General features: G+C 38.1%; 1 protein-coding gene and 1 long non-coding RNA gene across 2 annotated transcripts; both read left to right on the forward strand.

Annotated features, from left to right (window-relative positions):
- The first annotated feature begins 382 nt into the window (after positions 1-382).
- LOC130075219 (vascular endothelial zinc finger 1) lies at positions 383-11,608 on the forward strand. Its single transcript, XM_056239788.1, has 7 exons — positions 383-1,417; positions 1,605-1,758; positions 4,043-4,416; positions 5,122-5,471; positions 6,942-7,005; positions 8,127-8,298; positions 11,265-11,608. The coding sequence occupies exons 1-7, from the start codon at positions 1,382-1,384 to the stop codon at positions 11,588-11,590; spliced, it is 1,476 nt and encodes a 491-aa protein (XP_056095763.1). The 5' UTR covers positions 383-1,381; the 3' UTR covers positions 11,591-11,608.
- LOC130075226 (uncharacterized) lies at positions 11,608-13,224 on the forward strand. The gene is made up of 2 exons (XR_008805458.1): positions 11,608-11,649; positions 12,897-13,224. It is a non-coding gene; the product is annotated as an uncharacterized LOC130075226 (long non-coding RNA).
- Positions 13,225-13,611: the final 387 nt, after the last annotated feature.

Raw genomic sequence — 13,611 nt, forward strand, 5'->3', positions numbered from 1 at the left:
CTGAGTTTCAAGAGCATTTTTTAGCATTTAATCCAACATATTATGTGTGATGATGTTTTTTGTTTATTTTCATGACTACAACAATGTACGAAAACTTTATGCTGCTGGTGTAAGGTTCAGTCAGTGAACGTTGAAGGAACGTTCTCTGAACCATGACGCGCACAGCCTAAAATAAACGTTCTATTTCCAGCCAGAAATGCGTCTGAAAAAGCGCTGTTCTGGGAGAGAAAAATATTGCACTGGGAAGTGGGAACCAAAAAAACTTTGGTTGGGAGTGAGTCTGATATATGTGTTTAATCCCATTGGGCGCGTGCAATTATTATCGGCAGTGATCTAGAGCCGCTTATTATTTACCGCAGCTGCGTCTGCGTGCGTCTTTGCCTTTAAGAACCTGCGACATTTTCCCCCCCATACGAACATCCAGTTGTCTTCCACAGATAATCTTTGTGTTGTAGACTTAGGTTTTAGAGAAGAATGCGCTGATTGTTTCTTTGAACTGATCTCGATGTTTATGGTGTAATTTGCGTCGGCCGAACACAAACGTCGAAGGGGCGCGAGAGGACGACACCGCGCTCGAGAGCATCGCGTGGAGGAGGAGGGGACGAAGACACAAGAGGGGGTGTTCACTCAAAATATACTATCCCTTTAAAACAAGGGGGACACGGCGGTGGGGGAGAGATAGCGGGGCAGAGAAGACGGGATAAAAAAAGAAAAGGAAGAAAGAGCGAGGGTGGGAGGGTGAGAGTATTGCAGGGAAAAAAAGGAAAAAATGTCATCCACTCGATTGAAATGCCGAGGCGGAGCCATGGACGACGACCGGTGAACCGCTCGCCAGACACGAATGAGATTTAACGCAACGCCGAGGCCCGCGCAGACGCCGCTCGGGCCTGGATCGAGAATCTTATAATAATAATAAAAAAATTGATGGAAATATTTTTTACCAACGCCATGCTACCGCTGAGAGCAAATTAAACATTAAACTGCCATTATAATTGTATTATCTTTGCATGAATTATTGCACATCGGTCTAATTAACAAGAAAACATAAAATGCAGAAATTCATTTTATATAAAATTTTAAGCATGGTTGCTGTTATGTGGCAATGAGGTGTTAATAACAGGGACCGTGACTGACAGCTGTCGTTTCTAAATGTTTTTTTTAACATAGGGTAAAATGGATATTAATTTATGAGTGCCAGAGTAATTTGCATTCTTTCACTTTTTAAATTTCAATAACATGTCTTTATACATATGGTAGTTTTACATTTTGAATACAAAGAATATATACATGTGAATGTGATACAATAGTGGAAGAAGTCGTTCATTGTGGGGGAAAAATCGACAAGTTGATTTCAAACGGCATCTGTCCTGTTCTACACGTCATGATGGATGCAGCTTGGAGCAATTTCCTCTTTCAGGTAAGACAAAGATTATATGTCACATAATCATGTTAATAGCTATTTTGTTATTTCATTCAAATTCATGTCATAATAGACGTGAGGATCTGTGAGCATTAGCATTTGTCCATAATGGCACCGGTGTACTTCCATTCACAAGTTAAGGCAAAAAAATGTTTAAAATCTGTGATTTTGCCCCTTCTCACAGACAACTCCGCCTTCACAGTCCCAAACTGACGCGACCCTCCAATCAGATCTTCTCCCGGAGCTCACGGATCCTTCTCAGGACCCGCCCCCTGAGCACATAGCCCCGCCCCCATCCACGGTGGACACAGCAGCGCTGAATGAGGAGCCTGTACCGGGTGAGGGAGGGGCAAAAGAGGACGGTGGGAAGGGAGAAAACGAGGTTAGACTGTTTGTTGTTGTGACTTTAGTGGCTGCCGGAGATTGGAGAATAATGTAAATGGGTGAGAATGCTGATGGATCCATTGATTTGCATACGGTTGGAATATTATTAAGGATGCCTGCACGTTTTCTCTCTCCTATAGAGTGCTACAGTTGGGTTCCGGCAGTAAATCATTTTCTCCATAAGGAAATTGATTTTGATTGAACAATAACTTTTAAACCTTTTAAGACCATCAAAATCCATCCAGAATCCATGGTGTTTGCTTCTGCTGAAGCCATCAGCCTGCATTATGCTTTTTTTAATTTTAAAATAATTGTGTGTAACAGTGGAATTCCCGGTGAAAAAATTACACCAACCAGAGAGTCGGGGAAAAAAGCAACACGCTTCAAAAAAGCTCTTTAGCTCCACCCACTCCCATGAAGCACTGCGAATGACGTAATCAAGTCGATTTCTCTACGCTCTCGAAATACTGAAACATTTGTGTAAATGCATATTTTGCAATAAACTTATAATATATTGTTTTTTGTAGATATAATCAACATTTGTAAATGAATAGTTTTATATTTCTCCATCATTTTTATTTTGATTATGCTGTTCACAATGCTTCATGGGATTGTAGTTTTTTTCCCCCAGTAAAGCCGCTAAGTACAGTCTTGTACCTTTGTCTTTTTTTTCTGATTTTCAAAATCTTTCAAAAGAGATGCTTCGAATCAAAGTTTGTATTGTTGTGATTCACCTCGTAGCTGGTGGGAAATCCCTATGGGAAAAATGAATAGAAAGAATAATTCTGGAACCAGCGCCGTTGAAAATGGGAGCTTAAGAGAGATTTGCCATTCAGAGAAGTTGCTGTTACTATGAAAACAGAAACCGGGTCTTTTTATTTATTTGATTTATTTATAACAGTTTTTATACAAACATAATACAGATCAAAATCTCACAAAATGTATACATAAAGTATGCTATTTGCTATACATAAAATAAACAAACAAAGGGAAAAAACAACAACAACAACATTTTTTAGAAGCTTTGACCTTAAAAATGCTGAAAATCCCATGGACAGCCAAAACCACCAATACACAAGTTCTGCAGGACATGGGCACTGACAGGCAACTGCTGAAGACCATCATTAGCAGGAAGTGTCACTACTTAGGCCACATTGCCCGAAACGACCACAAATACCAGCTATTAAAGCAAATCCTACAAGGAAAAATCGAAGGGAAAAAACGACCAGGACGGCCAAAAACAACATGGCTAAGTAACATCAAAACATGGCTACAATTAACAACAGCACAAACTCTACACGCCGTGCTAGACCGAGACCAATATCATCGTGAAGTCGCATACGCCGTTAGGCAGCACTAAAGAAGAAGAAGACCTTAAAAAATCCTTTTGAGGTTTAGGGCAGCAACCATTTCAGCCAGCCATTTATGAAAGCTGGGTGGTAAAGTGGACTTCCACTCCATCAGGATCACCCTTTTAGCCACCACCACCATAACAAACATCAGAGACAGTTGCTGAGAATGTATTAATGCCAATATAGGGTCAGAACACCCAAGCAAAGCTAATTGAAGATCTGGACTGATATCTTCTTCAAAAACGTTCAAATCAATGTCTTTATTGTTAACTAAAACTATTAAAAATTGGTAATTGAAATAAAGCCGAATATATATATTAGATTAAATAATTAAAGTTAAAGAAATGTTGAAAAAAGCTGACATACAAAAATGTATAAAAATAAAACTGATAAATGAATAATAATAAAACTGGGGGGTTAAAAATCACGTTTTGGGGGGTAAAATCATAGGTTTTAGATTTTTACCCACAGAACGCGATTTTAGCAGGGAACTGCGCTGGTTGGTTTGGTTCAGTCTTTGAAGTCTGTACTACGAATCTTTTTCTAATCCATTTGTTGAAAATACTCTAAAAGCAAGAGAAAGATAAAATACATAGATAAAGCATTTTTTGCACTCAAGTTTGATGCATTAGTGCAAAAAAAAAAAAATTCCTTCCAGTTTTTGTCAGTAAGTGGAGAGAAAGAAACTGGAGAATAAAATTGCCCATGTGATTTCACATCTTATTGTAATTACTGCCTGGAAGCTCTTAAGTAGGAACTCTGAAAGGAGCATAGTATGTTTTTGAGTTCCTTCCTAATCCTAGCCTAGGTGTTTGTTTGCAACAAATAGACTACACCTGTGTATGCATAGCATGCTGAAAGTGTCCTTTAACCTTCTCTTTCCCAGTGAAGCCAGTCACGCGACCAGCCCGGCCTGCACACATCTGCTCCATATGTAATAAGCAGTTTAAGAACAGCTACAACCTGCGGCGTCACCAGTCTGTCCACACTGGAGTGAAGATGAAGGACAGAGCCGCTAGAGAGAAAATAGACGGAGGGAAGGCTGGAGCACGATTGGAGAGGCAGACCATCCCCCTTTCTCTCCTCCAGCTGTCTATACCTGCCTCCATACCCACGGCAGTCGACCCCATGGTCCATCCTTCCCCAATCTGCAATCAGCAGGTAGAAACAGTTGCTGTATCTATCGCCCCGGCAACGGTTGCCATGACAGTGAACCAGCCCCTCCCTACTGCAGTGGTGGTTACTGGGACAATGGTGCAGGTTGGGTTGATTTGTGTCTTTGGTTAATACTTTGCATACCTTTGCTGCACTTCCCTTGTTCTTGCTTTGACTTTTCCCCTCATGCCATTGTCTCTCATTTTTAACTCTAAGCTATTAGGCACTTTTCATAAATTAAAAAAAATCTAAACAAATGGTTAGCGAAACAAGGTGCTTAACAAATAGAAAAGGTTGATCATCAAACACAGTAGGTCAAGCTAAATTGCATAGGAGCTGTTTTATTTTTCAATTAATTTTATATGAGGTTTGACATTATTGCAACCAGTCTTTAGGGTTGAATGGTTAATTTTAGATAGATTAATAGTTTTACCTATCATGTCTCATGACATTTATGACTCTCAAATAGTAAATGGGACACTAATCTTTATACTATTCGTGGAAAGTGCCATTTAACATTATTTCATCATTTTTTTTCTGTCCCGTAATGAACTAAAATAGTCGGTTTCAAACACTCTACCTCCCAATTCCCAAGACTCAGGCTAAAAATCAGGCTAAGGCGTCAGCAGTTGTGTAACATGGTCTCATACCTGCTCTTACCTCATTTGTTGAACACTTACAGTCAGTTGGTTAGTAGGTCAGCAAACATTGTGCTTGTTGTACCCAGAAGACACTGAAAGATTTGCTGTGGCTCTAAACACAAAAACGTCAGTGCCATAAAATCTGAAATTCTGTTTTACTGTTTTTCAGGCTGCACCAAATTGCAACATCAATGATAACCTAAGTAATCCCACCCCGATTCAAATATCTATCCCAATAACAAACCCGTTACCCATCAATCCAACTCCCAATCCTAATCCCAACCCCAACCCCAATCCAGTCAGGAAGAACCATGCCTGTGAGGCATGTGGGAAGGCGTTCAGGGACGTGTACCATCTTAACCGGCATCGGTTGTCCCATTCGGATGAGAAGCCGTATTCCTGTCCAATCTGCCAACAGCGGTTTAAGAGAAAGGATCGAATGAGTTATCATGTTCGGTCACACCAGGGAGGAGTGGAGAAACCCTACGTGTGTCCGCACTGCGCTAAGGGCTTCTCACGGTAAGAGAAAAAGCTTTGCTCACCTGCGCACTAGTTGCATAAACATACTTCATCCATCAGTGAGCTGAGAGATTATGAGGACAAACTGTGTATCAGGCCAATCCACAGCAGGTTTCAACAGTATTAGAGCATTATACTGCAGTTCTGACAGTGGTCGAGGACTCGTGAGTGTTTAACTGAAAGCTATGGAGAAATGACCTAATTACTAATTTGAGACTGAAAGTAGGTTAGTGATGAAGAAAAAATGACCTGTATGTATTTATCAATATGTGTCTCATATATTTCAACACACATCTACATCCAAATGCAGAGATACAATAAGTCAAGCCAATAGTAAAAAATAATTATTTAGCTTGGTCTCATTTTCACTTGACCTTAGGCCTATAAAGTAACATGTTTTTGAAAGAAGTCTCTCATCAAGCCTGCATTTATTTGATATACAGAAATACAGAAAAAACAGTAATATTGTGAAATATTATTACAATTTAAAATAATGTTTTTCTATTTTAATATACTTTACAATGTAATCTATTCCTGTGATAGCAAAGCGGAATTTTCAGCATCATTTCTCCAGTCTTCAGATGCTAATATTAGGACAATATAAATATTTCTATTTGAAATAAATTCTGTTCTTTTTAACTTTTTATTCATCAATAAATCCTGAAAATATTAAGCAGCACAACTGTTTTATCAAATCAGTATATTAGAATGATTTCTGAAAATAGAATGTTACAAAACATTTCTAGTTCTAGAAATGGATTTCTAGTCCATGAAAAAAAAAAAAAAGATTTCTGAAGGATCATGTGAATCATACTGAAAACTGGAGCGATCATGCTTAAAAATTCAGCTTTACCATCACAGTAATAAATGACAATTTATAATATATTAAAATAGAAAAGAGCTATATATGTATTTATATTTATATATATATATTTTTTTTTTCAAATAAATGCAGCATTGGTGGTGAGCATGAGAGACTTCTTTCAAAAACATAAAAAAAATCTTACCAACTCCAAACTTAAAATATAGATATTTATAGTATAAACTACATTATATTATATATCTATATAATTCATTATATTATATTATTTTTAAGTATAACTATAGTTCCAGCAGCTCATCTGATAAAACAGCGCTTGCAACTTTGAGGTCACAGGTTTGATTCCCATGGTATGCAAATGCTGATCAAAAAATGATTAACTTTTTATTGAAAGATGGTTTGGGTAAAAGCATCTGCTACATGAAAAAATGTATATAATTAACGAAAACAACTGTGCAACCCATGCCATCCTGCTGTTTTAAAGGAGCCCTGATGCTCCAGACAGATCTCTGCTGACCCTCCTCAAGTTCATATAGAGATGAAGTGCAGCATGCACACACACACACACACATGCACAAGGGTCTCTGCTGGTTACTGTGGTTTTGTGTGTATTGTATTCTTGGGTTGAGCCCTCTCTCTGTCTTCTCCAGGCCTGACCATCTTAACAGTCATGTGCGACAGGTGCACTCTACAGAAAGACCCTTCAAATGTCCGGTAATACAGATACAGCTCTACTCTTCTAGTCTCTCTGTCTTCCTCTTACTCTTTATCACTGTCTTTAACTTCCTCTTGCATGCTCTATGTGATTTGACGTGCCTTTGATTACCTCTATTCTTCTCTAAAGTCTATTCTCAGATTAAAAAAAAAAAAAAAAAGTGTTAATTTCTTATACTTTCTATCATCAAATAATCGTGAAAAAATGATGTATTACTTTGATCTCCTATTATCTTTTATTATTATCATATATTTATTAAACAAAACACTTTTGTGAATGTGTATCTTTAACTATGCTGTAATATAAAACTACTGTTAAAAAGTTTGAGGTCAGTTACATTTTTTAATGTTTTTAAAAGAAGTCTCTTATTTTCACCAAGGTTGCATTTATTTGACCAGTTATACAATAAAAACAGTATTATTGTAAACAATATTAAATAATACTTCAATTTAGAATAACCTTCACTAACATTTTTTTTAGGAAAAAAATGTATACTTTTATTCAGCATTAAATTGATCAGAAGTAACAGAAAAGGCTTTTTTACAAAATATTTTTCTAATACATGTTTGTTTTAACTTTCTTTTCATAAAACAATCCTGAAAAAAAAAAATGCACAAGTGTTTTCAATATTGATTTTTTTTTTTTAAAAAAGGTTATTTTGCACCAAATCTTAGAATGATTTTTGAAGGGTCATTTGACACTGAGGACTGGAGTAATGATCGTGAAAATTCAGCTTTGCATCACAGGAATAAATTACATTTTAAAATATATTCAAATAGATTTTTTTTTTATTCAAAAATATTTCACAATATCACTGTTTTGTATTTTAGATCAAATAAATGTAGCCTTGGTAAGCCTAGGACCAGAATATTATTTTAAATCATCCTGCCTTGTTTGTTTGGGCTCTTTATCAAACTTCAGTCCATTTTATTACAGTATTGCAGAGCTCTTACATGTGCTTCTCTGCTCATATGTGTGAAGACGTGTATGTGGGCTGCAGCCATATGTGTCTGGCAGTGTCGGGATGAGTCATGATGTGCGTGATGAAGGCGAATAGGGATAGAGCTGGAATACCATAATGAAGATTGTGTTTGATAAACCGTGTTGTTTGTTTGTGCAGACATGTGAATCCGCGTTCGCTACTAAAGACCGGTTACGAGCTCATATGATCAGACACGAGGACAAGGTTCCCTGCCACATCTGTGGCAAACTTCTCTCCCCTGCTTACATCACAGATCACATGAGGGTCCACAACCAATCACAGCATCACATCTGCCACCTCTGCAACCGCAGTGAGTCATTGATTATTTCATTTGTGGTTACCTTTTATTATTATATTATTATCTGTGTATTTACATTTTTTGAGAACGTGTATCTTTAAATATGATGTAATACACACTGCTGTTCAAACGTTTGGGGTCAGTCATTTTTTTTTAAATGTTTTTGAAAGAAGTCTCTTATTCTCTCTAAGGCTGCATTTATTTGATCATAAATGTAGTAATATTTTACAGTATATAAAACAGTAATATTGTGAAATATTGCAATTTAAATGAATAATGATTTTAATATATTTTAAAATGTAATTTATTCCTGTGATGCAAAGCTGAATTTTTAATTACTCCACTCTTCAGTGTCACATGATCCTTCAGAAATCATTCTAATATGATGATTTGCTGCTCAAGAAACTTTAATTATTATTATCAATGTTGAAAACAGTTGCACTGCTTAATATTTATGTGGAAACTGATATTCTTTAATGAATAGAAGGTTAAAAAAACAGCATTTATTTGAAATAGAAATCTTTTGTATTTTTTAAATATTATAAAATTCTTTACTTTTGATTTAAAAAAAAAGTTTTTTAATCTTACTGACCTCAAACTTTTAAATGGTAGTGTAAACATTAAGAACATGACAAGTCAGATATACATTCAGTAACTGGTTTCACCAAATAATTTATTTTAAATTTGTTTGATTTAACCTGATTATTTTAGTGAGTGTCTTTTTATTAAAAACAACTTTTTGCTTGTGAATTGGACTAAGTTGGCTGTATGTTTTTGCAGGCAGCCAGTGACATCTTAAAAGAAAGACATGCTGACTATTTATTGTCTTTGTATTGTTTCAGGCTTTTTATCTCATCAAACTTAATTCAAACTTTAACTTTTGTTAATTAACAATTTAATACATAATATTTTAGCATGGCTCTGTAGACTGAATCATTTGGCTACTTACTCTTTGGCTCAAAAGACTCTTATGAGCTGATCCTTTTAATGAATGATTTAAAAAGACTCACAAATGTTTTATACTCTGTCATGGGAGTTTAAATAAATACAAATTAAACTGCATAGTTTGGGCACTGTTGTTCATTTTTTAGTTTTTAGTAGAGTCACGCGACAAATGTGTAAGGGAGGCAGCCCCTGTGTTAAAAACTGGTAGAAAGTGGTCAGCAAAGAAATCTGTAGTAGAGGCAAAGGCTGCCCTTCAAATTGGGGATATCGTGGGACAGGTACAGCATGGAAGAGGGGGTTTTGGGCTCAGTTTAGCTCCTCCTAAATGGCACAAGGCAGGCCCAGCTCAAAGGAGGAAGCTGGTAGTCAACGAGGTGCGTAAGCAGGAGGAGAGGATGAGGTGTATAAAGGCCATTTCACAGGCCAAGCAGGGAGAGTGGATGAGATGGGAGAGTGTGGAACAACGTAAGATGGGCTGGCAAGACCTTTGGTCAATGGAAGAGAGTAGGATCAGTTTCCTTATTAGGTCAACATATGATGTTCTCCCATCACCGCAGAACCTAAACCTCTGGGTAGGAGAGGATCCCTCTTGTCCTTTGTGTTCATCACCTGCCACATTAAGGCACATTTTGACAGGATGTAAGGTGGCTCTTAGCCAAGGTCGGTTAACTTGGCGCCATGACCAAGTACTGCGATGTTTGGCTTTAGCATTAGAAGGCAAGCGTAACATGACCAATAAGTTGCCACCTGTTCTAGCAAAACATTACACACAGAAGACAATATTCCTCCGCCCAGGCGAGCAACCACTAAGAAAAGGTGTTAACACCAATTCTCGCCCAGGACAACTGGAAGCTGCTAGGGACTGGAAGATGCTGGCTGATCTTGATCAACGGCTTATTTTTCCACCTGAGATTGCCACCACTAACCTCCGACCAGATATTGTTTTGTGGTCTGGATCAGCACGCATTGTTCAACTGATAGAGTTAACAGTGCCATGGAAGGATGCGGTAGATGAGGCATATGAGAGGAAGAAACTGCGGTATGCTCATCTGGCCACTGAAGGAGTGCAGCGAGGATGGAGAGTCCAGGTTTATCCAGTGGAAGTGGGTTGTCGAGGTTTTGTGGCACACTCTACAACCCGGTTCCTCAGAGACGTCACACAGTAAAGAACTTATCTGAAGCAGCAGAAAGGAGCAGCAACTGGCTGTGGTTGAGACGGAAAGATTCTGGCTGGCTGTGTACAGGCCGCCACGCTACGGTTTCGTAGAATTCTTGAAAACTTGAAGAGTCTGTTGGTTTACGTTCCTGTGGATATTGCGTGAATGACGGGTGGTTGGGCAGAAATGGTGTTTTGCGGTAGGTGGTATGCCATACGGAACCGTTGCCACTGAACCTACTTTAACGAAGACAGTGGGGCTCGACAGCCTTAGTCAAACGGGTTGGCGCGTATGGTCGGGTTGCGGAGAGATTGTGAGATTGTGGTTAGGTCTCAGCAGCAGGAGGGATGTAGAGGTCAGTAAGCTGGACTGAGTTGAGTGGGGGACGGAGGGGGGTGACTCTGGGACGCCAGAGTCACTGTCGAGCACTCTTGAGGTGTCGTGGGCTAGTCGACGAAACACTGAGGACGGAAGGTGCCCACTTGAAGACCCTAGAGATGTCCCCTACTCGGCTCAATCCAGACGGTTGTCGTGCTGGTCCTGTAGTTGCAGCCGTCGCGTGTGCTGACGCGCCAAGTACACTGCTGCCGTTAACGCCGGACAGAAGGGGAGTCACACCACCTTATGGAAAGAAGCGTAAATGGATGGAGAAGCATAGTTTACTGTAAAGCTATGTCTTAGTTTTGCTTATCTTGGCGAAAGCCGAGTACAAATCAGCATGAAGTTTTAACATCTACTCTCGTGTAATGGAAATCTTAAATTAATTATTTTATAATGTACCAAGTTAGGAGGTTCCCTGTATAATTTACAGCACTGAGAAGGTGACAAGAGACAACAATTAAATTTTTCATAAAAATCATCCTTGTTTCCCCCTAGGTTTCACCACACTGACGTACCTGCGCGTCCACGCTCAGAAGCACCATGGGCAAGAGTGGAAGGAGAGTGGGGTCGGCCGTGGCTCAGGCCCAGGCGGGGTGCTGTTATGCCAGCTGTGTGGGGTACACTGTAAGACGCCCACTCAGCTGCAGGGTCACATGGCCACGCACGCCAACCAAACGGACCCCAACGTTCCTTGCCCCATCAGCAGCAGCAGCAGTTCAGTGCAGACAGTGGGCACAGCCACTCCTGTTTCCAGCACTCCAGTCACAGTTGGGCTGCTGGTGACTGACTGCTCCAGCATTGCTCCTCAGAGCCACAGCTAGCCCACAGCACACCACGAGGAGGAGAAAAATGTGCAAGACGATGGGCCTAAGCTGGACAGGTGAGCAAAGGAACTAGATTGATATATCAGATATTCACAATATATTTGCAATGATTTTGCTGCCACATAATTGAAAGATGCAGAGATTTTAGTGCAATTTTAATTTGCCCATTCATTTTCCTAAAGACTGATTCCATGATCTCTGCTTGTCTTCAGATTAGTGGATGTTTTATTATTCGTATTAAGTTTGTTTCATTTCTGTGAATCAGTTCAAACTGCCATTTAAATTAGGGATGCACCGATATGAACATTTTGACCGATACCGATAACCGATCATTATTTTTATTTGAAACCAAATAACCGATATATTGGCCGATAGATCTAAATCCAAATTTTGATTTAATTTACATTTTTGAGAGCCTGATTACAAAAACAAAAGTTTCACCATTAAAATCCATGTCCCAAGCACACAATAGTAATGTTCTATATGACAGACTTGCGCAGCACATGTTGCATTTAACTGTCATATTTCAAGGAATTCAAAACCATCAGGGCGAACAGTGCGCATCTGAAGTGTAATAAATGTAAAAAAGGGAAATAATTCAATCCTTTATCGGCTTTAATATATCTGCAAAATTTTCTTATCGGGCCAATAACGATACCATTAAAAATGAACATATATCGATCGATAACGATATGGTGGCCGATATTTCGTGCATCCCTAATTTAAATGAATCAACAATTTGGTAATTTGGTCAAAGTCTGCATTAATTTGATAAATAATTCAGTAAAAACAGTAATATTGTGAAATATTATTAGAATTTAAAATAACTGTTTTCTATTTGAATCTGTTATAAATGTAATTTATTCCTGTGTTGGTAAAGCTGAATTTTTTTTAATCCTTCAGAAGTCATTCTGATATGATGATTTGATGATCAAGAAACATTTATCATATTCATCAATGTTGAAAACAGTTGTGCTGCTTAATATTTTTATGGAAATCGTGGAAATAGAAATCTCAATAACATTATAAATGCCTTTACTGGTCCAAAATGATGGTCCAAAAACATCTTTAAAAAAAAGATAAAACCCCCCACATTTCTAGCCACTGCAGAGAAAATGAATAAATATTTAGATATCTTTTTTTAGCTATATCACTCAGTACTAATGTTAAGTGAGAAAAAAAATCTGTTTTTGTAATTTATATTGTCCACATGTTTGATGTCATTTGTTTATTAATAGAGAAATGTGATTGTATGCAAATCAGCATTACCAATCAAGCGTCACCTGTTTTCTCACTCCACAAGGATTGCCATGGAAACCTGCCCCTCCCATCCACCTCAAATCTTGCTGCCACTGTGCTAGACATGAACGACTCTCCTCAAAACAACTGTAACTTTTGAATGAACTCAAGAAACATGAACCGGCTTCAGATTCACTTTTATGTGCAGACCGAGCAGCAAGTCTCACTGGATTGCGTATTCTTTGATCTGGTCTGATGTCTAAAGGAGCCTGCGAAGATCTGATAGACAACTGGTTTGGGTGTTGCTACATTTTCCTTCTAAGTCCCATTGGAGAGATCACTGGTTTTAAATGTAGGCTGTTATTAAGTGCTGTCCCAGTTCATTATTTTAATTTTAAAAAATCCACTGTTGAGGAATGTAGATCACTGAGAGGAATCGACACATTATGCATCCCAGCCATTTCCTTATATTATAATGGCTCATATCTACATGATCTTGAAGTTCAGGAAGAGATGCATTTTATAAATGAATTTAAGAGATTATTCCATCATAAATGATCTTGACATGATTGACAACATTTAAGGGGATCAAATATAGTGCCATTTCCTCTCATTTAAACGTGGTCACAAGGACAAAATATTTATATTTGCAATGTACATAGTATACGTGAATACTAAAAATGTGTCTATTGGTCATTGCCTCCTTTGATATTTTTCTCATTGATATCAAATTTTTTTTTTTTTGACTCAAGACGTTAAACAAATGTAACAATGTTGAT

This window comes from Rhinichthys klamathensis, unplaced genomic scaffold (assembly GCF_029890125.1).
Source record: "Rhinichthys klamathensis goyatoka isolate OS25496 unplaced genomic scaffold, OSU_Roscu_1.1 h1tg000571l_1, whole genome shotgun sequence".
Classification (NCBI taxonomy): domain Eukaryota; kingdom Metazoa; phylum Chordata; class Actinopteri; order Cypriniformes; family Leuciscidae; genus Rhinichthys; species Rhinichthys klamathensis.

What these genes read in the sequence shown, in the direction of transcription:
- LOC130075219 (XM_056239788.1), top strand. Translation starts at nt 1,382, where the DNA reads ATGATGGATGCAGCTTGGAGCAATTTCCTCTTTCAG. An exon ending in GGAGCAATTTCCTCTTTCAG is followed by an intron (nt 1,418 to 1,604) that starts GTAAGACAAAGA and finishes CCCTTCTCACAG; the next exon opens with ACAACTCCGCCTTCACAGTC. An exon ending in TTACTGGGACAATGGTGCAG is followed by an intron (nt 4,417 to 5,121) that starts GTTGGGTTGATT and finishes ACTGTTTTTCAG; the next exon opens with GCTGCACCAAATTGCAACAT.